Raw genomic sequence first — 27,419 nt, forward strand, 5'->3', positions numbered from 1 at the left:
GTCCGCCTAGGTCGCGCTTACTCGCACGGATGCATCTGCTCAATTGCTTTGTGCGGCCATCCGGCGGCCTGTCAGAATCGAAACTAGTCCTTTAGCGGGCTCTGGCCCGCTGTCGCCGCTCGAAATTGATCTCGAATTCATACATACGAAACCTGTAAATGCCGTAGATAAATTCGTTTTTCAAATTTTGTTAACACTTCAGCGATATGCCAGCACTCGTGAAAATGCGCAATAGATTTCTAGACGGCTGGCATAAAAACTTCATACCAGTACCAGACAATTCCGACGGGCCTTTGCAGCGGCACAAAATGTTTCCGATTGTTCGAGAAACTGCGCGAACTTACTTGCATTTGCGTGGACTTGGTGAACGTTTCGCCATAGGAGCCTGTTGCGAAAACGTAAAAAACGGACCATTATCGAATGCTTGAAGCGTGCTAATAATGTTTTACACAATTCGAGAGAATGCGCTTATGGCTTGCCACTTATTCCGAGCGCTTTGCAGGCTTGTTTTTTCTGTCCATTTACTGTGTTTCACAGTACTTCGAAGGTCTGTAATTAATTAGAGCAGTGTCACTAATTTGCTGTCGTTTGCAAGCCAGTAGCATCAATATAAGCGTTGTAAGGCGCCAAAAAATAATTTTACGACACGTACAGGTGGCCGAAGTTGAAATCGTTGTAGTCCTACAAATCTATTGATGATTAGTTGTCAGAATAAATTATGATATGTGTGAATAAAAGGTAATTTGGGAAGATATCTCGGAGCCTCCGACTTCAGGCTCAGGGAGAAGGATTCTATTACAAAGTTGTCTTGTGTACAGTCTTATCCCGCTTCGCCGACGAAACCTGAGTGGCGACGGATGTTAGTCAAGGAAAGCAGTTTGAAGCGACATCTAACGGAAGTACAGAACATAAAACTCGTAAAAACGTTTATTATTCAAATGTAAGCAGTACGCGTTAAGCGGCCTGGGTACTAAAACAAACAAAATCTAGAAAATTATTACTTTATATTACGAAGGAGTTTACAGAACGTTTTTAAAAGCTTTTCACAAGATATGATCCGTTAAGGCTTACGAAATGCTATAACAGATTGCAACTTCGTAATGCAAACAACGAAGGCGCCGTTTTCGTACCACATCAGCCTCTTTATGCCTAAAACAACCCTTGACTTTAGAAAGTCAAGAAGAAGTAAAGTTTGGGTTCATACCTCAGTGTAACAGACCTTAAGTTATTATTTGGCCTGCTCTAAAGTAAGTAAATGAAACTTAGATTATAGTCAGAAAAACTCTCACCTCCTACTTTCTCAAGATTACGTTTTACTTAAAAAGGACATCGGATGGATGTCTAAGCTCAAACAAAGGAAACAGCATCTACCTCACCTAAACGATATCGTGTAAAATATATCAAAACTAACTTTTCCAGCAAGCAGGTTATAAAGACCATTCCAAGGATTCTAATAATTCGCTATTCATTATTAATGGACCTACTAACGCATACATGAAAGATCAGTTGTAACGTAAGATTGACAGATCTATTACACTACGCATTCAATGGTAGTAATGAGAAGAGCACGTTTCTTGTGTGTTAGAGGGAGAAGAACTAGAGAAAACCGAGGGTAGAAAAGTAGTATGCGTAATGGTAATGGCAAGACCTGACGTCAAGAGACAAAGTAAACAGCGGGCGGCTTACGCTGCAGCAATTGCCATTCAACTATTGAAGTGACCATACCGAGCGAAACAAAGAGTCGAACCTAAATTCCCACCCGATAGTTTTGTGCGCTGCGTTCTTTATTTAATCTAACACTGGACTATTTCTAACACGTAGTATACATATCACTTTGATTCCCCCAATGTTCGCTTAAGACTTTAAAATTAAATTAGACAAAATGCTTTTTAGCATTATGAAGGCGCTTAACTAATACAATTTTAGTGTCCTCTATGGTTGCATAACGTTCATGGATTTGCGTCCTTTAAAACACCTCAGGCTTTTGCCTTAAAAAGAATTAACATTATTATATACCACACATCGTGTATTGTGTAGTAAAAAATGAAAAAAATAGGCCGTTTTTACTGCCGAGCCACTCATTTAATGAGTATAATTTTATAATAAATAGATTCACTAAAAATGAATTGAGTCTTTAAGCTAAAATCGAAGCATATATATGTTTTCTATTTTAAAATAGTATTACTAAACTAGATATGCATAATATTGAATCGACAATTTTCTGCTATTTTTCAAGCAATATCATTAAACATCACTGTATAACTCCTGCGGTTTCTGAGCGAAAGATCGTGGAAAGTGATTTTTGCATGCCTTCGTTGAAAATAAATTAATACAATTAAGAGAGCTCTGCTGAGACCGAAACAGATGATAGCATGATGGTACACATATCCGGGCTATACGGCAGATGCATTAACATATCCCACTTAGGTTCTTTTAATTTTGTCGAATCACTAAAGATGTATGTGGTCTAGCATCGTCATGTTGGAGGTCCACGCCTTTTCTGTTCACCAATTCCATTTGACTTTTTTAATGGCTTGTAATAATATTGTTAGTTGTTGACAGTGAAGCAATCATTTCAATAACTTTTTCACTAATAGGTTGATCATTACGGAGAGCATCTTCTACATCGAAATCTCCAGAAACTCCCCTGACCGTTTCGCCCAGCGATGCATCTTGGTCATCAACAGCATAGATTTTTTTAATGGGCCTGAACAGCATTTCTGTTTTTACCGTTATAAAGCTCGTAAATTTAGCGGATTTTCGCAGATAACTTACTCATCATTAAAGTGGCTTATTTTAAATGTAAAAAAAACACTTCAACAACTATAGCACATCTATTTCTGTCAGCTCTCAGCCTTTCTAATAAGGTGGCCACAAGGTACGACTCATATTATTTGTAATATGTGATTCTACCACCATATAGCTTGAAATACGGACAGTACTTTTTCGACGAGCCAATATTATAATAAACGGGACGCCTTGTGCAAACGCAGTGCGCAATAATCTAGCTCCTTCTTACTTGTGTTTGCTTATTCTCACTTTACAACGATTTACTTTGTATGATTTCCTTTGTTTGTTAAATTCGTACCAAGAAATTACAACAAAATATTTGCGCTAGAACACATTTCATACATCACTATCGTTAGTGTTACGAAATAGCGCTCTAATAATAATAATAGTGTGAGTCTTGAGCAAGATTGATAAAATGAAAGCCTAAAAATTTCGCGGCCGATTGCATCTCAACAAACGTACAAGGTATCGTACAGGTTGAAAATGTCTCTTGAAGAGGTTCAGGTTAACCTCTGGTAGCTACCCAGAGTGTCTTGCTTTTCCTGATCACTACACATAGTATTTGTTGCAAAAAAAAAAAACACGTTAATGTGATTCAGACAAACATTTATGAGTCGATCGCACACATTTTGTCCGGAATTCGTTAGCATTATGCGAAACTTCAAATTATGCGTATCTTGCTACTGTACGGTACGGTGATTGATACAGTAAAACAGCGTTACTTGAATAGGCACTAAGAAAATCTACCTCAATATTTAAGATGTTTCTTTTTTTTTAACAATCTTCGTTGGTTAAGAAAGATGCACCCATTGCCAGCGAAATTCTCGTGATGTGAATAAAAGGCCTCCAACCTTAGCGATTCAGTGGCCAGCAGCCCAACATTTTGACGATGGCAAAACTATGATTACCAGCGTTGAAATACCACAATTCTTTTGCAGGCCTCTCGATTGCGGTGAAACAAGACCGTAGCTTAGAGCCTTACAAAAAACTCTCAGACACTCCACATATGCTGCGTAACTGCTTGAAATGTATAGTGTACTTTTTTGATTTTATCGAGTAATTACGTGCACCGTATTTTCTCTCGTTTGTAAAGCAGTAACATGCTTGATCTTGAGGATAATACAGGATAGTACACGGAGGAAGCTGTGTCATCCTGAAATGTACAATATATCTCAGAGCTACTGAATTCTTAACATGAGGGATGGTCCAGTGGCAAATCAGGCTGTTTAAGATTTCTTTGATTCAGTGTTTTTTAAAGCTAGAGTTATAGTTGCTCAGTGGTTTTTTAAACATAAAAAATAAATGCCCTACAAAGGTGCGATACGTATATTTATCATGGTGTTTTAATTCATGTCATCGTAAAAATATATCAGTTATATTAACATGTATAAAAAATAAAGGCAGACGTCAATCAAATTACTTGTAAAACTGTAAAGCTGATTGCTAAGGTTTGACATTACTTAAAAATTCAAACTTCAATAACTTTTCCTAGTATAAGCATTTCAAAACGTCTAAAACTGGAGCAACCATCATGGCGCTGGGTTAAATCGTACCTTAACATACTGGGCAATTATACAACCTTTACACAATCATTTCTGATCTTGATTCCAATTACTTTCTTTGAAAAAAAGCCAATATTTCTGCTATATTCTAAAATCTCAAGTTGAACTTATGGTGGAATTCACTAAACATGAGTGGATTAAAACTATCTTTGGCATTTGTACACTTCAGGTGCTTATTTAAACCTTATTCTGTTCAACTTGCACTCTTGCATATGACAGGAAAATCATCGCTAGAAAGAATTCGATTCGTTGAAAGAAAGATTCGAAAGGAGTCGGTTCGTCTTATTCTCGATTTTGCGCTTCTGAAACACCATAACTCCACGAGAGTTCCTTTGGACGGCAGGGTCTTCTGAAATACCTGTTGCTGTTCCGAGACCTGGAAAACCAATATATTTTGATTACTTAAACGTCTTTGATTAATTAAAATACATTATAACTCGAAGACACCCACAATCATGCCTGCGACACATATCTGTTACGATTCTGGAGGTATTCGTAACCTTCTTGAACACAGTCAATATCCAGAAAGCGCCTGTTACGTTCGTCTGACAAAAATTATTATTAACTAAGGAGGAGTTTATTTAGAATACTTCGTCATAAACCAGGTTTGCATAAGTCGCATGTTTGCATCTAGACGTTCACGCAAAACATTTTTTATGAAAACTTTTTTCACAGGAGTTAAGCGCTGCAACGTTATCACGTAGGTTCTCATATCGAATGGTGAATCCGACTGGAAAATGTTTGCTAATCTAGAATACACGAGCATCATATTCCGTAAGTACGGAGCCTATTTATCTATTGACTAAAAAAGAAGGCATTACCTTCTTTACGGTTTGAACAGCAAGTTTGTATTAAAAGTGTATAATAAACTAGACGATTACAATCTGCTCGTGAAAAGCCAGTTAGGATCAAGGCGTAACTCTAGGTCCTGTATATTTTTTATTTTTCCTAAATTCAACATTTTTCCTTGAATTTTACTTTTCCTCTGGATTGCTCGGGTCATAATATTGATTCTCTAAATAACGAAGGCTGAATTCTTCATAGAGTACAATTTATTTTTTTTTTTTATAACACTTGACAGAATCCCCCGTGAGAGTTCAGGGAACTGGGAAGACGACTACCCCTCTCAACTCGACCGATTTATGAAGACCAAGCTCTAAGAAGCGACGATCACCTAATAGCTTGCACTGTCCTCCCGATATTCATGTAACTCCTTACGAAAATCATAACTGTAAACTGCGCCCGATACATAAGCGGCCGTTTACAGAAGTATTAGCGGTTCTGAGTGACTGTTCCCATAATATAATCATAGGTATAGCTTGGAGCTATGAAGGGAAAAGGTTGTCCATACTAACGCTATACACGTCTCGCCTGGGAAAGCTGCTACGAACATAAGCTAGCTATCGATATAACGGCGTAAAGGCTATTTCAACCGAGGCTGGACCACTTAAAATGACAAATATTGCGGTATTTTGGGAGGATGGTAACCGACACCTCTATTCTATTTATTCTTTATACCTGTGCATGTGTAAACAAACGAATAACAAAATAATGTTAAAAAGGAGGAAATTATTAATCAGGTAGCGTAGGGTATCCCTGAATAATACTATAAACAGCCTATTCTATCAAATGTTTGAGTGTGGATGAGGTAAAAGAATTTACTTACAAAATTTACTACAGGAGAACATACTAACATTGAGAAATATTTTGAGCAAGTATTTTATCATTTATGAACAAGTATTATGTAAATATGTAAGTTTAACGAACCTTATCAGTGGTGTATATGAGCGCTAATTTTATTTCTGCAAAAAACACTGAGCTATGATTTTTAGCATTCGGCAGGTATCTTACTGGGGAATATGCGTTTTGATTCGGTAAAATTTAATTCTTTAAACCTTATCCAAGTTACTGAAGGAGAAATACTTGAAAAGCACCTATAGAATAGTGAGTATAAATTCTGTAACTGGTTAATGGTTTTTTGCTATTATCGGGCTTGCTATTTTAAATGCATAAGAATTTTAATATAATAAATGACCTAGCACTATTCCCAGTCTATTATACTTATTTCAACAAAAAAATACAACAGCCAATTCCTTTAACGACATTGAGATATTTAATAGATTTTGCTTTAAAAATAAGTATATTCTCTGGGAAAGGTCACAGGCGCTAGTTCAGGGTGCATAACCGAAATTACTAGCTGCCACCGCTCTTTTAATTTGTTAGGAATAACTTCACAGAAAATTCACTAATATCTTTGTATATAGTTATAATCATTAACATATAATTAATATAATAAAAAAAAACTTCATTAATATCTTCACAAATAGCTTTACATACATCGTCGTAAGTAAAGGTTATAATGGATATTCGCGCTCGTAATGCTCGATGCGCATACTACCAATACAGGTGCCTTAAAAAATATATGTAAAGATCTTCTTAATATCAATCCTTTTTTAACTGAACTCAAAACGTATGATTAGCTGCAATATGTTTAATTAGAACATTTGATGTACATAAAAACTGTGTACGATGATCACAAAACAGGTTTTTTTTTAATTGGATTATACCGAGCATGTTAGATGGTACATAAGCAATTATGAAAACCATTTAATCTTTGCTGCTAGGCATTAACGGAAGATTATGTATGTATATATGTATAGAACAATGCTATTAACGAATCTTTTAATAGGTACATTGAAACAATGTAAAAATAAACTTACCAGACATCCTAAGATTGGCAGTTACATGGATGCTTTTAATGCCAGACTTCTCGATCTCCACAATTGCAAGGCGAAAGCATCGAGGTATAACAGCCTTCCTTTAACTAAGACAATAAATAATAAGAAGGAGTTCAGCCAAGGCGAAGCACTTTTTTTTTAGAATCATTAATCAGCAGAGATCTGGGTATGTTTAAGTAAATATGATCTGCTTTTAATAATATCCAACTCAGTTGTTATGTTAATCGATAAACAATTAGATAGAATGTCATTTAACCTGTGGAAAGAAAATTTTTGCAACACAGTGGTTGAAAGCTTCAGTTGTTTAATATCATCAAGCACTGATAAAGCACGAACTGCGAAAACAGGTGTGAATGACGCAATAAAATAGATTCGTTTAGTATTATATAAGTTTATTAAAATTTGACGCACTACTTACTCTGGAACATAATGGTAGAACGCTGCCTCTGACATGCGACGATAAGAAAAGCGGATTGTTGATGTTTACAGTAGGTAACAAAAACAGTCCTGCGCTTACAATAAATACTTTTCTTCAAAATGTCTATCATATTATTTAATAAATATTGTTATTAATAATAAAGACGTTGCCCAAACAATTTTCTACTTTATCACGAAAAATACATGTACCTCTCTTAAATAGCGATGCTTTGAATTAACACATATCGATCACAACAAATTTCCTGCATTTGAAACTTAATAGCTAAATTAAGACGTGATGCATATTTACTTTGCTAGCTCAATGAGCATCTTTTATGAACTAGGCAACCGTTAAAAAGTAAATTTCAATGCGAGGAAATGTTCGACAATCATACTTTACGAAAAAGATTAACAAGATATTACCTTTATTAATGCTAGTTGAAGACCTTTTAAGGTGCTGAATATCATAAGTGCTATTTGTTACTTCGGTTTGTCATTGTTTCGTTTTTATTAGGTTCTTATAAAGGTCGGCTGGAGATCTCGTTAATAACTAGAGGCTTAATTTAGCCCTCATTGTTCGGTTTAGTTTATTAAAGCGTTTATCAATGGTGTGAAAATGTGTGTGACGATTTAATTGCGACAAGGTAAGACATTTTCACTTTCCAGTAATGATTAATGTATTTGAAATGTACTAGAGCTTTGTGCTCATTTTCCGTTGACCGTTGACTAGCCGTCTGATTACGAACAGGTAAAGACAACCGTATTATGGCATGTTTTTCATACGGTATGACCACGAGGGTAGATTAATGTATCTATGTGTATTGGTGGAGATAAACATTCACTTTCTCAGCCATAAACAAATATAAAAGAAACTTTGAAGGGAGATAAATAAGTAAAATAAAACCATAAAGCAAGAATGAGGAAGAAAAAAATGGAGAAAACTTACTGTTACGTCCCACATATATAATATTAGCTGAGATTCGTTCTTAATGTGTACCTTACTGCATTCAAGTGAATCTCAACGACTTTAATGCGATTGGGTAGCTGCATACACTGCTCGTAAGGAGAAAGGGACGAAACGGCTTACGCTCCTCTTGTATTCCCGGGCTGGAGCGCGCTGAAGCATCGGCCATTGAGAAGGTAAAAGATGCGGTAGAAAAAAAGGAGACCCAAGACCTATAAATACGCCAGCTGTGCCCAAAACGAGTATGAGGGAACACATTTGCAGCGTGACGAGCAATTAAGAAATTGACGCCGCAACGACAAAAAAAAGGTGTTCTAACAGAACCAGTAAATCGATCCTATCAGGCTAGAGAGTCTGCTAACCACTGACACGTTGCGGAAGCAAAACGCAGCTATTTAGTTGTTTCGGTGGAAAAGCAAGAATAAAATCCCGTTCGAGACTTAGCTCGTCACGCTAGGGGAAACCCAACAAGAGTACAGACTACGACGAAAATAATGAAGTAATATTTTAGTACCACTAATCGTCCCTGTAAGCTCTGATTTGAATTTATATCAAACTAAGTTTCGAATCAAGACATAAGAGTCGAGGTTAAATGGGTAAAAGTTTAACAGCATCTAAAAAATACCTTACTCGTTAAGCTTGCTTTGCATAATGCATTTATTCTACACCTCCTGGAAAAAAATTACAACATCAGTAACTTAATAAAAACGTATCCTCCCGTTACCTCATCTCTCAAGGCCAATCCCATTTCCTTTGCCTGAGGAGTTCCGGTTCTAAGATTCGCACGCACCGTCCTAACAGGGAGCGAACATGCTTTTATGATAGCATGCAGGATGTATTCCTATCGAACTCACTATCGAAGACAAAGGACATGTAATTCCTATAAAATAGATAAACAAAAAAAAATTATGACAAGTATTCTTAATTTATTGTCGTTGCGAAAAATGCGTGTTCGTGTCAACTATATATACGTGACCAATATATGCCCTCCTTCAATTTCTCAAATTTTTCAGAGATACTGCGTTCTCTATCGCACACTACGAAAAGATGTCAAGTAGAAGATCATGGAAGCTAAGCATGTTTGCAAATGGTTCTATTGCCCAACATACTGTCCAAGCGTTGCACGGTGCGAGAACCATGTAAGTTGGAAATGAGCTTTCAAGTGTTCGTCCTTAATGAATTTCACAAACAGTCATTACAACAAGCATCTCAAAGTAGTACGAAAAGAACGAATTAACAGCAATGTTCCTCAAGCAAAAAAAACTTAGAGCTTTGTAAAGACCGTACTAGTTTGGCTGTGAGAAACTTGGTAGCTGATTATGCATGATATTCACAAGATCGAACCAAATTATCAGGCATTGTTATAATGACCTCAGAAAGAAAGCATCGACAAATAACGTAGCAATCATAATTATTCACACCTCTGACGGTCGTGTGTCAGTCCTGAGATGAAGATTTAATTAAAATAAGTTGCACCGTAATATACGAATCGTTCTGCATACGTTTTGGAACGCGCACGCGTACGTCTGTTTGTTGTCGAGTGCTCCTCGGAGGTGGTTTCCATCCGCGTACTATCAGCGGATCATACACGTTCGTGCCCCATTTGTGCTCCATTTGACACAGGAGCTGACCGCAGTGGAACGGTCGACGGTGATAGAAAAGTTAGTGAAAGTGGGTGACGGGTTCTCTGCTTTTTCGCTTCAGTTGAAAGCTCGGCCTCCCAGAAACGCTCTATTCCCCGATGACAGTGTCCTTTCATTGTTACTCTGTGTTCCTTCCGTATATTTGTTTGATGTTCGTTTCCAGTCGTCGTTTATCGCCGGTGGAGAAGGAAAGACGATCATGTCCTTCTGTTTCAAGTTTTGCGTCGGGGATTGCCGTTAATCGTTACTGGTTACGTGAGGCATACGTGGCTACTACTGACGCCATTTAAACTAACAAGCTTGTTGTTGCCCTCGGCCAACGCGAATCAGAGCCGATAACAGCCGTAGATAACAACGGTATAACCATTTACTGTTATCAGCTGCACAGTAACTGCTTGCAGCAGCGACAACAACAACGGCAACAGCACGCGACGTAGAGCAAGAGCAGATAAACGACCACCTGAGTAGAGAGGAGACACAAACACACAGACACGTTGAACACGTTCTTTTCGATGTCTGATATCGCTGCGGAGCGACTGCTGTCTCGGTTACTGCCGCTACTGCTGAACGCGGTCGATGGTTGTGCGGGTGAGTAATGGTGCGGATTCTGAAAGACGTTCATTATTTTTATTATTCTATTATCTTTGTTCGTGAAGTGGTTCCGTTTTCGTGTGTCGCTACTGCTGCTGCTGTTGGTGCTGGTGCTGCGGGTGCCCCATTAGGTTCGTTCTTATTCCGAAAACAGCTTATCTGGATAGGGGTCGATGGTTAGTTTTCTGTCCAGCCCCATATCGTGTAGCATTAGGTGTTCAGCCGTTTTGATTAGTGCAACTACATGTACTAAACGAGCGGAGTGCAATAAAGTAAAGTTTGTTGGGGTTCGTGGACAAAAAAGGCTCATAAACGAAAAAAGTGCCAGGGACAAGAGGTTAAAAAAGGACGCAATGATACCAGTGCCTTGACATAAGGTGCTGTCAGAACGGCATTAACAGATGTGTAAAGCAGAAGGATGGTACTAATTATAGTGCCCGAAAAGGAAGCAAGTCGCAACGTGCAGTGATCCTCAAAAGTATTCTATTCATTCCGCTTAACAATCGACGACAGTATGTGAGGTTGTGCTGTTAGAAGTCGCTATTCGTGTGTAGATGCGTGTGTGTTTAGATATTTGAGTTGGTTGGGTATTTTTGCCAGCTGCTAGGTTGTACGGAATGTATTATAATTAGCGAACTAAAATAACACTCGAAAATTAATATTGCATGGGATTATCCTGTATTTTCTTTGCTGGTCGCTACTTCATTACTGGAACAAATGGGGAAAGAGAGCGGATATCGAAAATGAAAGTAGAGGATGGTCGCTTTGGTTAGGCGTATCGATTACCGTTACATCCATCGCAGCCGCCGACCGAATACAGGTTAGTGATATTATGGTCGTGCTTGTACTTGGTTATGACATATCGGTAAAAATATAATAAGTCAATTTCACTTTAAAGGGCATAGTTTAATCAGTCGCAATAATAGCAACATCTACAGAACAATGCGAAACATAAGCCAAACGCTGCACCGGTAAAGCGCATACACACCGGGCCTTTAATAGCCTGATACCGAACACATGGTCAGCATCCCTCTCCTAGCCGTTTGGTGGTCGATATTGTGGCGTTATGGGATTTTTCTGGCTGTTGTTGTTTTGAAACACAGCGAATAGTAAGGCACAAGGCTTGAATAGGATTACTGTTCAAAGACGTGACTCACTGTCTCTAAGTGGATGGGCTTAGAGGGAGTGTGATTTTATTATCGATGTTATTTACTCAATAAGAGTTTGCATATTATGTGTGATCTATGCGTATTTCATAGATATATCAAATGCCTAATTATCGATATATATCGTCTATACTGTGAGCGGTTTCCTGTGTGTCATAACCGAATGCCCTCATGGAGCGTTCAAACGGGCATATTGCTAAGAAATTGTAAGACTTCCGTGAGTGCCGATTTGATATTAGTTGTATCTCTGTACTGTGACTTAGCACATGTGACGCTAGTCCGACTGTTGCTCCACGCGGAACGCAGGCGAATGTCAGTAACATCGGCTACTGCTAGAAATATTATAATATGAATTCCATAAAGTACAAGTGAGCGCAGTGAAGGGGGTGTACTGTAACTATTTGCTGCCAGTCTGGAGAGAGAAGTTGCCTCTGCTGAACACCTCAGTCAGCTTGCAGCCACACCTAATAGCCTGTGAGCGCTGATTCTTTGACTAAGGGAAAAAGAAAGATTTCCGCGTTGATTCCGTTTTATATCAGGGTGTACGCCAACGAAGTAGATCCCACGACGGAAACAATGGCTTTTTCTCATAAATATACGACCTGTGCTCCTGCCTGCGTATAACGATAACAACATCGGCACCATTAAACAGGGACATACGCAAAGTGTTTACACTGTTATAATCGCTATGTTGGTAATTTAATAGGTCTTCAGACACGAAGAAAAAAAGAAGGCACGACATGGACTATGGTCATGTCACCATTTAAAAATGTCCCTTCCAGTTCGCTATGTGGGTAACTGTAGTGTCAATGATATTTAGTTATATTCTCAAAGCACTCGCGGCCATATGGATTCGAGCTAATGCTCGAATATACTTAAAATAATAACGTTTCATTGTTTACTTTATTTGGATGAATCCAGTGTTCACCGTCTTAACGCAACATGTTTCTTTATATGCTTATGCTCTGTAATAGCATTTTTGAAGTTCTCTAACGCCTAACCTAATCATAGGCTGCAGCTATCAATATGTATTTTTTGAACACAGCTAGTTATGTGATCAACAATATACTTAGCTTAGCTAATTTCACGATACCATTAAAAGCCTACTGTAAGTCAAATCGAGACTGCTATCAATACACAACCCAAAATAACGCAACCATTCTCATGACTTTTGATAACAGTAGGTAAAGCATAGAAGTCTAATGAAACATGTTTATTGTTACAGTCTGTTGGTAAACATATAATTGTCTTTAGTGGTAGCAAGAACACCAAACAAAAAAGAATTGCTAATCTTTTGTTCTATTGACTCAAGCTGTGTGTATGACCATGGCAGACTTGGATTAGCGAATGTCTCAGCGCAATATCTGAGTGCGATCTCTTAAGAAACTGATCGATTGTCGTGGTAACTTCCTGTACATTTCAATTTACAAAAACCCTGTTTATTCCCAGAGATCCCTTAGCAGTTAATTTTTTACTTCTTGACTTTCTTCGGCATATCGCAGCAACGAAATGGAAGAATTTTGAAAAATAGTTTTCATTTTTGCCTATGGTTAAGCTAGCGAATGGAATATCTCTTCTTTTTAAAATTGCACTGGCTGTACACTGGCTGAAACAATGTCACCAAATAACTAGATGCACGGGTTATACGTCTGTTCGAATGGAACTAAGATCTCCAACTTGTGGATGGAAAATTGCAAAAGAGGTTTCAAAAATGTGCCTTTGAACAACCAAAAAAAGTGATTTTTTTAAATTTGTGGAGTTTTTTTTTTCTTTATTTAGTGTAATGTCAAACATTCTTACGAATTTGTAAATGTCATCCAATCCATAATGATGAACATACATCAAGTAAAGTTGTAAAATAGACCAAATGACTCGCATTTGCATATAATGATGCGAACAAAAAGTGGTAAAGGTCAAACTAACTGATTCTTTATGCACTCGTAAAGTAGGAATCGAAACTATCTAGTTGGAAAACATATGAACGTTGTGTATTCATTATAGCCAATGTGTATCATCTAAGTTCTCCGCTATGTCTTGTTTTTTGTATGAATGTGGCTGATTTTTACAAGAAATCATATTTTTATGCTAATATTACAGAAGTGGGATTTAGTTGAATTAACTTCTAATATGCTTTTGGTGATAGCTCTAAAAGGTACTTTTTGAAGAACCAGGCTGTGAAGCAACGTCTTTTAATAGCTTCAGCATTGTTTCAGGAAAACCGGTGTCTCCTATAATGATATCCGCGCACCTAACGTTAGCCATGGTGAAGCGTGGCTTTTTTTCGTACACAATCTATTACTTCTGTAAGTTGCTGAGCCAAGCAGTCATCGTGTATGGAGTAGTGTCATTCTTCTAATAGTGTATCCATCAAACCGCTGAAGAAACACTGCGTAATATTTACACCATGCATGAAACAACTATGTGCTAAAACGCCGAACGGCGCTATAGGACCATTCCCAACAATATAAATTGAACTTAATGTCTGGGTCTTTGTACTTGCTACGTCATGATTTTATTCGTTTCTGTTTTGTGCGTATGTGTGTGCTTACGATCGTTGCATACTTTCCGATTTTCTCTAGGATACAGATGTAACCATCATTTTGTGCTGAGAAAGCGCCCGTTGGGATCATTCGTGACAGAAGAAATTATGTGGACGACTGCTCGAATTCTGCCTGTCTCACGTTGCGAACTTAATCTTGATGTTGTTCTTCGCTGTGGCCAATCGTTTCGATGGAAGCTTATTGAGGACTGGTGGACGTCCACGCTTCGAGGCCGAATCTATCGACTTCGACAATGTGATGAAGGCATCGAATATGAACTATGGGAAGAGAGGTACTTATCGAAGCAATCAAACCGACATGTGGAACCACTGGATACGCCAGAGGAAACGCTCAAGGACTATCTGCAGCTGGGAGTGAGCTTAGCCAAACTATATTCAGAATGGGGTTCCGACCTTCTCTTTGAAGGCGACATACTGCTTGGTGTCCGGACGCTCCGTCAAAACCCGCTCGAATGTCTCATGTCGTTTATCTTATCATCGTGCAATAACATATCACGAATTTCGCAGATGGTCGACAAACTCTGTGCATACGGGCCGCAGTTAGCCACAATTGACGGAATATACTATCACGATTTCCCATCTCTGAAAAATCTAGCCGCTGTCGGCTCTGAGCTGGAACCCCAGCTACGCAAGGCTGGTTTTGGCTATCGAGCTGCTTACGTCACGAAGGCTGTCGACACACTGCGCGAACGTGGAGGTGAGAAGTGGCTGTATGGACTTCGCGAGTCATCGTACGAGGTAGCCCGTGACGAGCTGATGACACTGGCAGGAGTAGGACGCAAGGTGGCAGACTGCGTCTGTCTCATGGCATTGGACAAGCCTATAGCCGTTCCAGTGGATACGCATGTATTCCAAATAGCCCGCCAACACATACCCAGCCTTCAAAATGTTAATAAGTGTTCACCTGTTGTATATCCGCGTATTGTCGAGTGGTTTGTTGCTCGGTTTGGTGACTGGAGCGGCTGGGCTCAAGGGGTCCTGTTTGCAACGCGCGTGCGGCAGAACAGCTTGGGTTCTTTGGGAAAAATGGTGAATGATTCCACAAAAGTTAAGAAGACCTCGAAGCGGAAACGCCAGGGGGCCAAGTAAGGCTCTTGAGGCAAGTGTGCTAAACTTACTGAAGTGGGATAAAGTACGACAACATTTAATCATATTTATCTACTCAATTTCTGCGGTGTATGTTATACGAGCTAGAGGTGTTCCAGAACTTAGCAACATAACTCGCAAGGATAACAATCTGAAAGACTCAAGAGTTTAAATATTGTAAATTACGTCGCGTATGTGTCCGTATGACTTCGAGTCTGCTATCAAATATACGAAAACTCAGTATTTTTTCAAGGCTAATATCATAGCATACACACTTTATTGAGTCATACGAAAATTTTTACTATTAATAGTAATAGTAATAAGAACGTTGCTAATAGTTATATAATTAGCAAATCCGCAAGTACAAGAACGAGTCGATTTGTATGATTCTTATTATACAGGTATGTGTATAAAAGTGTCCCGATTCACATCACGTAACATAGTTAACGGGTAGTAACCTTGCCTCAAGCAGCAGGAAAGCAATCATGCAGGATGAATGGCTATAATGAATAGCTAACTCACTTGAATGGAAGCACTTTTTAAATAATAAATAGAATAAAAAAAATATAATTTTCGAGCCAACGTGACATGTGTCAGACAAACAGACCAGGCTCATGAACACTTGTTAATATTGATAAAAATGTATTTATACATTTATAAAAAAAATACTATTTAAATAGACAAGAAGTTTGTAAAGGGCTAATTGCTTCAGCAATATTTGTAGTGAAAATAATGTTTCCTAGAACATCAAAACTCAACGAAAATGGGTTAAGAGTCGGCAAGTGACAAAGAGAATTATAAAATGTACGCAGCGCTAACTATGCCATAGATTAAAGGTAAAATTCTGTAACTGCCTTTTGATTTGTTTTTATTGATCTAGTGGTAACATTGGTAATAGAAGAGACGACATTGTCGACAATCAAGGGAGAATTCGCAAGCGCCCATTCTACCTGAATCCTTTACGCCAATGAGTTGTCACGACGTTGGCTACTAGGTTGTAAACGTTCACTCTTTAAAGCGAGTGAAATTCAGTTTGTGCTTAGGCCAATCACTTTTTCAATGCCGAGGTATAGAATTAATGTTTGTTCATTAATACTACTAAATATCTACTTTTATTTCTAAGAAACACATCGGTGCTTGCATTTACTCTACGAACGCGAAAGTAAAAAAACTGACAAAGAAAAATCATTATTTAGAGACTATTATACGACTGTGTACATTTAGCTACAGGCAATACAAAGAAAACAAATCCGAATATTCGTCAGTATCCGGCAAGCTTTGAAATTCGTTAGCTGGAAAAGTAAATTAAGTACCTTTTAAATATGAAAGGTGTTCGAACCTAAGTTCACCTAAGGTATAATGCGGAAAATCGATTTTATTATATGATATATATCATAGACTAATAGTTAGAACTAGCTACTAGAAGAGATTACGAGCTAGGGCTCCTGGTGTAGTTTTTGTAGGACCCGTATGTATTAAAATGCAGTTACGAACACTCTTATCCTTATCTGTTTGCTTTCTCCAACTAACTTTTAAATTCCTTATGGTGCCCCTCTCCCCTAGACATTTTGTCGAAGCACATCAAAAAGAAAAGATAATGTATCGAAGCTAAAAATCGACAAAATTAGACTTGGCTCTAAAAAACGTCCGTCGACTAGCACCCACTGGCATCCACCAATCGGCAGAACCGCAATGCGATTTTGAAATTGATTTAATAAAACAGGAATCATCGCTGCAACGGTCGCTTTAACATTTTGTACGGAGAAGCCATCACTACCTAAACGATTATACGTATTTTTTATAAATTTAACTTTGAACGTCTTTAGGACACACTGCCTATTTGGTATTATGAAAACCTTTTATGGTACATAAGAGTACAACTGAATCGTCAAGCACGAGCGCACATCAGACGTTTATACAATCGCGCATTATTGCAAATTGTACTACCCATTTATCTTGAAAATAAAAGTAAACACACGAAATATATCGTTAAAATACCCGATCTGAGTATCTTTAAATAAGATAGCTTTATCTAGATTTATTTGTCCCATTTCTGGCGAAATTACGCATGCGATTGGCCTAATCCGTAGATGCTTATGCCGGGCTTTTTGGGAAGGTTCAATAAATTTCGAATAGCTACTATGGCGCTACTATGTTCATCGTTTAATATAGAAATAAATTCTAAAGAAATTTGCTATCTACAGAATGTTTCTGATACTCCTTCATGCTCTGGGTGATTGAACGATATTCAAATGAATAACGATGAAAGTCCTTTTACAAAAACATTCTCTCTGCAGTGATAGACACTGTGCTTTTCGGACACTGTACACCTTTAACACATAAAATTAGGCAACACGTCATTCAAACTCGCTCGTGAAACGGTTGCTGGTTTTGACACAGATGTCTGTACAACGCTGATTTTGCATTGAACATTTTTCTATAGTTGCAATTCAGTTCAAATATGTCCGGTTGAATGAAGTATCATTTATTGTATCTTTGTAACAAAATGGGTTTCCACCTATCCATGCATCGACGCTTTTAAATATTCGGCTTATGACAAGTCGCGCTTTATGTGTAGCTGCATACGCCTCAATGTTAATACCTTCTTAATCCTTCGCTGTCTGTTATCATTAAACGTGATTAACTATGAACAAAGTTTATGCTAAAAATATTTTTGTTTCCTTGCACAATTATCAGAATTATTATTAATTGCTCGGTCTTATAGTTGTAGATTTGACAGTTGAATGATCTGTGTATTCTCGCTATATTAGTATGATCTATTCGTATAGAAACAGCATGGTTTGTGTTTTTCTTATTCTACATCAGTAAATGATACAAAATAGGCTCAGTAGTGTTTTTAGCTCTTTGTGATTCTCCTTGATATTCTTATTATAGTATTATATTATATTATACAAATAGGCTGTAATTAATAAATTACTACCTAATTGTCATTGCATAGTGAAATGCGTTATCTTTTGTTAGGGCGGCCGCCTGCGTACCTAAAAGGCATTAGTCGCTTCATTAACAGTAAAGATAACATTAAATGAGATTGCTTCATGGATCTGCGTTTAGGTAAAATTGAGGGATATTTGTTCTTGTTGTCTAACCCTTTCTAAGTGGTTCTTAATGGCAGCACACATGTCCACTAAAGTAAGCGGTGCTCTAGGTCGGAATTTGTCGTAGACATACTTGTCCATGTCGCTTTGGAAACCAGCAAATTTGAAAACTCGTGCTTTTTTAGAGACGATATGCTAAAATGCTGAGCTTACTTTGGTTTACTGTAGCACAGCAACGGCTGGCAGAACAGCACGTACCTTCATGGCCGCCGCCGCTTTGTTTCGTATAAGACGAATGTGTACATGAGGAATAGTATAATCAGAAAACAGACCTCTGTGAACATCTATAAGATTGATAAATTTATAATTAGCTGCTCCATAGAAAAAGTGAAACGATACAAAGTAAAGAGGCCAATGGCTCATTTAATATAAGCAACTTTTTCTATTCGTGCAAATCTTGTTTTGGGCTTAAAACAGCGACCACTGGTCTCTTTCAATCGGAGACTTGGCCGTCTAAACCACTACCTCGGCATATACGGTATAAACGAACGCACTCCCATTTTTGTGAACTCAAAGGGGTCTAGGTATCTATGGACAAGTTCGCGCAGTAGCTTACAAGGCCTATACATAGTTCAGCATTTCTAAGAGCAATAATGTTGGTAACGGTATGTACCTTGCAGGATGGACGAAGACGACGAAGCCTCGTTACATCGCCTTTGGAGTTTGATCATAGTTGGATTGTCAGCAAAAAGTTCCGATTGCCCTGAACAGGTGCGGATCGACTATTGTATATATAACTGTACTCAACATGCGTAAGTAGTGCTCTGAATATTTCCTCCGAATAAGGTTGTTACCTAAGAAATAAATAACAAGGAGTTACTTACGCGGACACTACAGGTCATGGCTTTAGCAGGTGAGGCCAATATAATGGCAGTGACTGAATTTGTACCAGTAAAGCGGCATAAAGTAAATTACACGATGTCCATTGATCTAATCAAGGTAATATTAAAAAGGCTATTAATTGTACATTACTGTGAATCGCAACGAAAAGGAAACTCGACTTTATTAAAAAATCTAAACTCGAACTGATTATAATTTTATCTATGTCCGTGTGACGTACTCGATTTACTCTTGTAGAGGTCTCACAAAGCGAAATGCTTTTCTTTATTTTTAGTAATTCAATGTTCAAGTCTATTAGATCTTGAAATAACGTTCTATGCTGCTGATAATATGTGATATTAACTCCTTTTTTGTTTATTCGACTGTTTCTTTATCCTGTATTGTGGGTGTATTTAAGAAACTGAAAGCTGTAAAATCTTAAATATCAAATTCGAACTAAACTTCTTTACATCCATACGCCTGAAGCGTAAAAACATTAGTACGGACACTGTATGTTTACATCGTGATCTAAATATTTTAAAACACAAAATAAGTAGAGGTTATGTAATTGAAGAAATTGTTTTAATTTTAATTTTTTTTTTTGACCATATAGAAGGGTTTAAATCTTGGACATTCAACATTGTAACACTTATTGGTAATTTCTCTTATATTAGGTACACGTATTCAGCTGTAAATTCCTCTCAGCTCATATTAGGGGTTACCTCTCGGATCCATTGTCGTGGAGCAAAGCCGTGTCCATCGCAAGCTATGTGCTCGTCAATCGCCTTCGTACGGAAAAAGATCCAGCGAGCGGTGAGCAGCTCGATTTAGTGTTCGTGTTATAAGTTCACGTATTTCAACCGGCGTAACGATAAAGTCAAAACGTTCGATTATCTTGCATGCTGTCTGCAGTAGTAGACACAAGCAAGCTGCGTTAGCAACGCCGTTATGCATTATGAGACGTTCCATTTCGTAATTTCAGATCCGGTTTGCTGGAAATTACTTGTTATGCTAAAGTTGATCGGAGTAACACATCTTCCATTCAAAGTGGAGCTTTTAGAAGCGATAGAGGGGGTATGGAAATCTCTCATAGAACAAGTGCACTTCGAGGAACATGCGACATGGCAGTCCCCATATCCAGCACTGTAAGGATCTCAAATTTACAGTTATGTTTCTATATTTTAACCTAACATAGTAAGTGTTTGTACAGATTTACAAAATGTATTAAATTTAAAAAGGAATTACCCAAATTGTTTTGGAACTTCTGTCTATAAACTCAGGTGCTTTAATGATCCTATATTTTTTGTTATTAAGTTGCACAAGTGAGTGTTAGACGACTATTGATAAAGATGGGTGAATAAAATTTGATTGATATCCTATTACCTTAAATAGTTTAAATATCCGACCAAGCTCAGTATTCATCCTACATGTGTATAAATGATCAAAAATTGATTTTGATGACTTATGCTTTCTTTTCTGCAGTGTCAAGGCAGACACGTCGTCCCTATCGCCGTTGGTGAATGCGATGTTACCACCGCGCAAGGGTTCGCGAGTCGACAAACCGGCACTGATAGATACACATCATCGACGTCGAAGTATGAATCACAGGAAAAAAAAAGATCCAGAGATCGAAGAGTTCACATTTACCTCAAGTTCCGAAGGCGAACTACCGTCCATAAAGGGCCCACCTTTATCACTGGAAGAACGACGAGCAGATAACCCCGACACATCTAGTGTAGAAAATGATTTAACGGAACACGAAGCCCAGTTGTACAGTACATACTTACCAAAAAAAGATTTTGCCGCTCTGCTTCTCGACGTGCTTGATTGTGTATACCAAACTGAACCACACTTCGGCCGCATTGTGTTCTATGGAACGACTGACAAACATTTTTTACTAATATCCCTCCGTCTGTTGCTAAGGCAAATTCTGATAGAAAAAGGTGATGGTATAGGAATCGATTGGCTTGGAAGCTTGCTGTCTTGTCTCAAAAACCAGCAGGACGCGACGTTCCGTCAGGAGTGTGTTACGGTCCTGCTCACGATTGCGTATCATCTAGTAAGCAATAGTGGTCCAGAATTCAAGTCCAATTTGCTCACTGTCCTAGTGAAAATTAATGAGCTCGAGGATGATCTCTTCGTTATTGAGAAGCACTGCGCTATACTAGCAGAAGTGGCCATATGTTTGAAGCAATTGCGTCTCAAATCTGGTCGTCACTCCGACGTGTTCCATCATACCGACAGCTACGGGGTGCCATTTGGAGCACAAAGCAAACAACATGTCTGTGTCGCCGCGAAAATATGTGAACGCCTAATACGTCTTGTGGCCCGATTTTCACTGGTAGCCTTACATGAGCTTCGACGAGTCGCTTATTGTTGCTGTTATCCACCTGTAGGACCTTTGCTCGAGCTCTTTCAGCGAATTTCGGATGGGGAACGACTTTACGTACTTGAAGCTTTGGAAGCGTTCCACCGGCGGACAGGGTCGTGTCGTGTATGCAGTAATCGTTTAAACAGCGTCTCATCGGCGACGTATGCGCGGGTACTGTTTTCGACGCGGTCTCGAGAGCTTGCTAGCCATCTTGCGGTTGTAGCGTCATTAAGCAATGTTGACGCGCGTACAGAACTTTACGAAAAGATTGTGATGTCTGCATTCACGTCCTTCCTAGGACTGGATGATCTTCCGCTAGTATTTCCTTTATTAGGGAGCTTGTTCGATACATTGCCGTCTCTACCCACGGAGTTTTTTGATAAAAAAGAACATGTCGAATTGCTTAGCACGTTTTTGTTCGTGAGTGATCTTGCCTCACGGGTAGTATCGATGAGACTATTTGAGACAATAATTTCGGGTAGTCTTGTGGCTCTAGAGACATTCATGAACATTATTGAAGACGAGATGAACAACTGTCTCAAACAGAAGTCCGACTTAACGATGGAGCCGATTGCAGATCTGTTGGAAACATTTCACAAGGCCAATGTGTTGTGCGTCAAGGAGTACTACATCCGATCGCGTTTCCAGTTCTTGGATACCTCATATCGACTACTTCTTAATTTACTTGCCGATGCAACCACAAACGTGGCTTATCAAATTTGCGATATACTTTTAGCCATGCTCTTATTCCTTTGCCCCCTGCAGCTATGGTCTGATTGCGAACGGCCCCTTGAACGCGCAGAAATCTGCAAGCAGATCTACAACGCTATCCCAAAGGATCGCGACAACTATGCGAAGATCGCCCTTCTCATCACTACAAACATATATAATCGTATCGGTAAAGCGCATACCGACAGCCGTTTTGTTGAAGCGCCTCACGATGCCGCGCACGGATCCGCCAGCACCGATGCTGCACAAAATGGTGGAGAGCCAGAAGGCTATGAAGCAGATCAAGACAGCGATAGCGGCTTGGATGGAATACATAAAATGCCTACAGGACCGCGGCCTGCCGTCCATTTTGAGGTGGCTTCCCTTTGTCTCGATATGGCAGCATTTATCTTAACTGCATCGCCAGTGGCAGCGAACAGTTTCACAGGAAGTTTGCGACATCTCGCAATGATGTGTCTTCAGAGTGATCAACTTTTGGAAATTCTATTGGAAATTGGTACGTAGATGGGAACAGTGTGAGGAGGAAACAACAAGTCAGCCTAACGATTTGTTTACGGCTTTTTTTGGTAGTTAGTCATGTTCTGTTAAGTTAGCGAAGTGATACAAAAATTAGTTTGTACACTGGGCTTGATCTGCTGATATCACTATGATATGATGAATCACGTAAGAGTGAGAACTGTGGGAGAGTAAGCCTGTCTTTATATAAAATAGGTGACAGGAATGGCCCCACAATGTAAATCAGCTTATACTATGCTGATTCTATTTATAGAGATATAATAATGATGATATTGCGAATTTGCGCACAGGCTCTACCAGTCGTCTCTGTCGAAGCTACCTAGCGGGCTACCGGAAATTTGGGTCATACTCCGACCAGCTTACGGAGGCGCTGCTGCATCTCGTTCAGATCTTATGCAGGCATTCAATCACTAGTGATGAACTTTTTGATCTTCTGCAGCTTTTTAAAGTTGACAAACCGGCCTATGTAAGTTCGAACTGTATTATCTTTCATTCGAAACTCGTTCGTTTAGAAATAGACTGTGATGTATATTAAGAAAATCATATAAAACTAGCAGCTGTGGAACATTTGAGGAGCAACCACTATTCCACGGTGGTCTTTAGTTAAAAAAACTAAAAATCGTGCTTTTATATAAAGCACGTCCGCTTTCAGTTTGTAGATCGAAACGAACGCTGAACTTCCTCTAAGGTAGTAACTTACCACTTTACCAGGAAACACTTCTGAATAATTTAAATCAGTTGCTCTACCAGCCCCAAGGGTCACTTGGATACCCCGATCGAGTGTTAATATTTCGGCCGTTTACGCGTGAGCAACTCGGCCCCCCGGAAAGTTGGTTGGCACAAACCAAACGAACTATGTTAGATGGTGAGGGACCGTGGGCGGAAGCTGGTGCTGCAGCTGCGCTACCATTAGCCACAGTGACCGATTTTGATGGAGTGTCGTTTTCACTTTGGTATGTTATATAGATTCATTTAATTCTAATAATAAATCTAATAATAATTAATAAGTGAAATACCTGATTTTTTACAGTCTTGAGATACTAATGGTTATTCGATTACTTCATAATATGTTTTTCTTGGGCTTTCCAATGTTGTATGATGCTGAGATATTACTGTATTTCATATCTACGATCACTTTAAACGAATGCCCTAGGTTGATCTAGAATCAATTAATATATAATAGAATTAAACATGTATCCTATACTGGCATCTGTCAATCACAATATAGAAACGTTTAGTATTTACAGGTGCCCAAGAATCTAACCATTATAAACCATCGGTGCTGCATCTTGAGTAGGTTTCGTGCTGATACTGTTGGCACAACACATTTGGTGTCGCTAGGAAATCGGCAGGCTCTCCTTGAAGCATGGTTAGAGCAGAGACTCCATGACGGCCAAGGCAAAGGGTTCGCGATGATCCGAATTGTTTTGTCCACTGGGCGTCCTCTGTACGAGCGACTTTGGACAGGCACCTTACCGATGCTGTCCTCGTTACCAAATCAAGGAGGCCTTGGAAACTGGGCCCACATCTACGTAGAGGTAACGCTGCTTATGCAGCAAGCGTGGGTAGATTTTAGATAGGGTCACTCAAGTTACCACTCGTTAGCTTAATCAGGATTATCTATAGAGCAATGGAGTGGCTAACTGTAATATTCCTTGATATAGTACCTTATTGTACTATTGGTAAACGTTTTGTTTCAAATTGTTAATCCTGAATGTTGTAGAAGTTACTTAAAAAAGGATCACATAAAACGCACCTTTGAAAAATCATCCAGTGCAATCCAAAAACCATTATTCAGCAGAAGCTAAACGACTGGTTGCAGATGAGCGGACATAACAAGATCTCGGTATCGACCAACGGACAGAAACGCGAGTTAGAAGGGGTGCCCTATCGAGCCCTCGCAAGCCTTGAAGTAGTGCTTCTGGGCTGTCAAGTTTGCCCTATTCGCATTTCCAGCCTTATGTTATTCAAAGGTATAACTAGTATCTACGTTATCGGTGCTTTCTTAGAAAATTCTTCTTAGTATTTTTAGAAAAATAAAAATAATGTCAATGTGATCCTACTAACGTAAAATGCTTGTTGCGTTGTTTCTTCTTTGAACCTAATTTATAACACAGATGTTCACCTATTGTTAACAGATGAATACTTTGAACGCTTTACAAGTGCCACAACATCTGTAGCCTCTTTGTAGTAAGAAATGTATACAGATTTCTGCTACATCGACAGTTTCAAATTAATACAGACATTTGAAATACAATTGTTAACACTACCATTGTTTCTATTTAACTGGATGTGATTTTTGTGTGTTGACATTGCAAAGGACTTGAGCGAGGCGATCACTCTACGGTGCTTTATCGTCTTGGTCCCTCGTACCAAAGCCTAGTTGAATGTCCTTTGAGTGCACACTCGCGGATTTTTGAACTTCAGGGAAGCCTGCGCACGCTACAGCGACACCTAGCATTAGCTTACCAGCCAACGGACCCACTTCGGTAATATAAGTTTACTAAAGTCAATCTTTTCCATTTATTTCTACTTCGTTCCATTCTACTTGAACATCACATCGTTTCTGATATATTCACAGATTCGTCGCTTATCCACGTCAATCGAAGCTGAGCGTTCAGTCATTTTTTTCATCGACACGTCGATTGCAGCACCTGCCATCAGAACACGATGTCTTCTGCTTCTCAATGGAGCCTTGCGTCGCGCTCGAAGCTTCGCACAATCTTCATGTTGCATTAGCATCTCTCGGAGGCTACAGAGTACTTCTCTTCCTGTTAGCATGGGTGAGCTCGCACGGTTTACTACATTTTGCAGATGGCTAGTCTGCGTCATCGATACAATGACTATTCCGATCAGTAGGTTAAAAGTCCGTTAATTCTTCAATGTATCGGCTAACTATCTACAGGTGGTCGAACGCACGAACCGACAGGATCTTCACTCAGCAGCACTAGAAGTTGTCCTTCAAGCGGCCGAGTCTGGACCCGAGCTGCAAGCGGAATTTCAGCGCGAGGGACTGGGCCTTACGATGCTCGTACTAGAGTATCCTAAATGTCAATTATCTCTCTTGTTACTTAAAGTAATTTTTTTTCAATACACCAGCTCTCCTTGTTAAAAACATATATTGCTGATCATGAAATACACTTTTAAAGTAAACTTAGTGGACTTGCTATTTTCACTGTTTACCGACTTGTACGACTACTGATGTAATCATAAACTTCCCCATTCAAACATCTTGGAGCAAGAATTCACTTGCTTAATTGATTTCAACGATTTCCGATTGTTTCAGATGTGCCTGACTCACTGTTGTGATGCAACGGGCTTGAAGCTGCACCGCGCAGAGTTACTCTCTGAGCTGCTTTTGCCCTTGTGGCCTCGCTGGAGAGAAGCGGAACGAGCGCAACTGGCTGCATTTCTTGCGCGCTGCACCCGACTGCGAAATCCGCATCACATTGCTAATGTCAATCAGTTGGTTAAAGTGAATGTTCTTGATAGATTGTTGAATATACTTAAGGTGAGCATCTTTGCTACTGTCGGAATAACACTATGAGTAGCCTGCAGAATAGTCAAGCTTACAGCGAGGCGCCGGCGTACGGCACAGCTAATACCTGAAACTTGTAATCCTGTAATCTCTGATTCAAACCCCACAGGACCAAGTATAATCAAGCAAATATTAAATCGACGAAGTTAGTTAATGAAGAAAATAATTTTATTATCTTTATTATCGTCACCATTAAAGTAGTTGTCCGTGTATTTGGTTTAGGAGGAATATGCTTCAGAGCAGTGCAGCCTGAGTATAAACACCGCGGAAGATCTGGTTGAATTGGTATCGTCAATGTTAGCTGTCACTGGATACCAGCATGCACTACTTAGTTCACTCATCGACTTCGTTGTACTTCTGCATGATGCAACCCGAACATACGTCGTTCATACAAGAAATCAACGCGTAGCCTGGGGAGCCCTACCAGGGCGAGCACATCCCTCTTCGATGTCGAAGAACGAAATGGACTTGACTTCAGCCAAGGAGACAGCGTTAGTTGATGGTGCTGATGTCAATGATGATCGTTATGATGGACGTGGGGAAGGAACAAGGTCAGACAGTAATGGTAATTTTCATTTAGACGTCGAGGAAAACAGAAATCTAATAGACGAAAGTGAGCAAGGCATGTCGGCGTCCGTTTCTTCGGCTTGTACGAATAAAGGCCGCAATAATCCAGCTTTGTGCACCTTCATCTGTGGTATCTACAAGGTACGCAGTCTACACATGGGATACCTGTATTAGTCTGCTTTATAGCAACGTTTGTAAGTGGTAGTTTAAATGTTTGAATAGTATTACTGTTCCGCGAACTTCTTT

General features: G+C 39.1%; 2 protein-coding genes and 2 long non-coding RNA genes across 13 annotated transcripts in view; 3 read left to right on the plus strand and 1 right to left on the minus strand.

Moving 5' to 3' along the window:
- The first annotated feature begins 141 nt into the window (after positions 1-141).
- LOC111267383 (uncharacterized) lies at positions 142-6,339 on the plus strand. The gene is made up of 3 exons (XR_002684583.1): positions 142-940; positions 5,028-5,126; positions 5,434-6,339. It is a non-coding gene; the product is annotated as an uncharacterized LOC111267383 (long non-coding RNA).
- Positions 3,380-10,673, minus strand: LOC111267382 (uncharacterized). Of its 4 annotated transcripts, XR_002684579.2 has the most exons (6): positions 9,893-10,673; positions 9,196-9,351; positions 8,505-8,624; positions 7,509-7,536; positions 7,073-7,176; positions 3,380-4,728 (listed from the first exon to the last, which is right to left on the minus strand). It is a non-coding gene; the product is annotated as an uncharacterized LOC111267382 (long non-coding RNA). The 4 variants fall into 4 exon arrangements; XR_002684580.2 differs by lacking the exon at positions 7,509-7,536; XR_002684582.2 differs by lacking the exon at positions 8,505-8,624 and having other exon boundaries at positions 9,893-10,562.
- The window catches only part of mv (lysosomal-trafficking regulator mauve), a 25,948-nt gene continuing 9,166 nt past the window's right edge, over positions 10,638-27,419 (plus strand). For 2 of the 5 annotated variants that reach the window (XM_022845584.2, XM_022845585.2), the window contains exons 1-15: positions 10,658-10,702; positions 11,433-11,525; positions 19,254-19,344; positions 20,127-20,265; positions 20,435-20,597; positions 20,935-23,048; positions 23,359-23,534; positions 23,780-24,021; positions 24,366-24,606; positions 24,891-25,041; positions 25,389-25,557; positions 25,650-25,851; positions 25,974-26,144; positions 26,355-26,579; positions 26,829-27,314. In XM_022845584.2, coding sequence (XP_022701319.1) covers positions 19,255-19,344; positions 20,127-20,265; positions 20,435-20,597; positions 20,935-23,048; positions 23,359-23,534; positions 23,780-24,021; positions 24,366-24,606; positions 24,891-25,041; positions 25,389-25,557; positions 25,650-25,851; positions 25,974-26,144; positions 26,355-26,579; positions 26,829-27,314 — 4,569 coding nt within the window. In that variant the 5' untranslated portion in view covers positions 10,658-10,702; positions 11,433-11,525; position 19,254. The other 3 variants (XM_086971307.1, XM_086971306.1, XM_086971308.1) reach the window with 3 other exon arrangements.
- On the plus strand, positions 11,806-16,372 carry Ogg1 (8-oxoguanine DNA glycosylase). 3 transcript variants are annotated; one of them, XM_022845595.2, is made up of 3 exons: positions 11,806-12,088; positions 14,085-14,174; positions 14,451-16,372. In XM_022845595.2, the coding sequence occupies exon 3, from the start codon at positions 14,519-14,521 to the stop codon at positions 15,518-15,520; it is 1,002 nt and encodes a 333-aa protein (XP_022701330.1). In that variant the 5' UTR covers positions 11,806-12,088; positions 14,085-14,174; positions 14,451-14,518; the 3' UTR covers positions 15,521-16,372. The 3 variants fall into 3 exon arrangements, with proteins under 3 accessions (XP_022701330.1, XP_022701329.1, XP_022701331.1); XM_022845594.2 differs by having other exon boundaries at positions 11,806-12,077; XM_022845596.2 differs by lacking the exon at positions 11,806-12,088 and adding an exon at positions 12,116-12,183.

This window comes from Varroa jacobsoni, unplaced genomic scaffold (assembly GCF_002532875.2).
Source record: "Varroa jacobsoni isolate VJ856 unplaced genomic scaffold, vjacob_1.0 scaffold_1177, whole genome shotgun sequence".
Classification (NCBI taxonomy): Eukaryota; Metazoa; Arthropoda; class Arachnida; order Mesostigmata; family Varroidae; genus Varroa; species Varroa jacobsoni.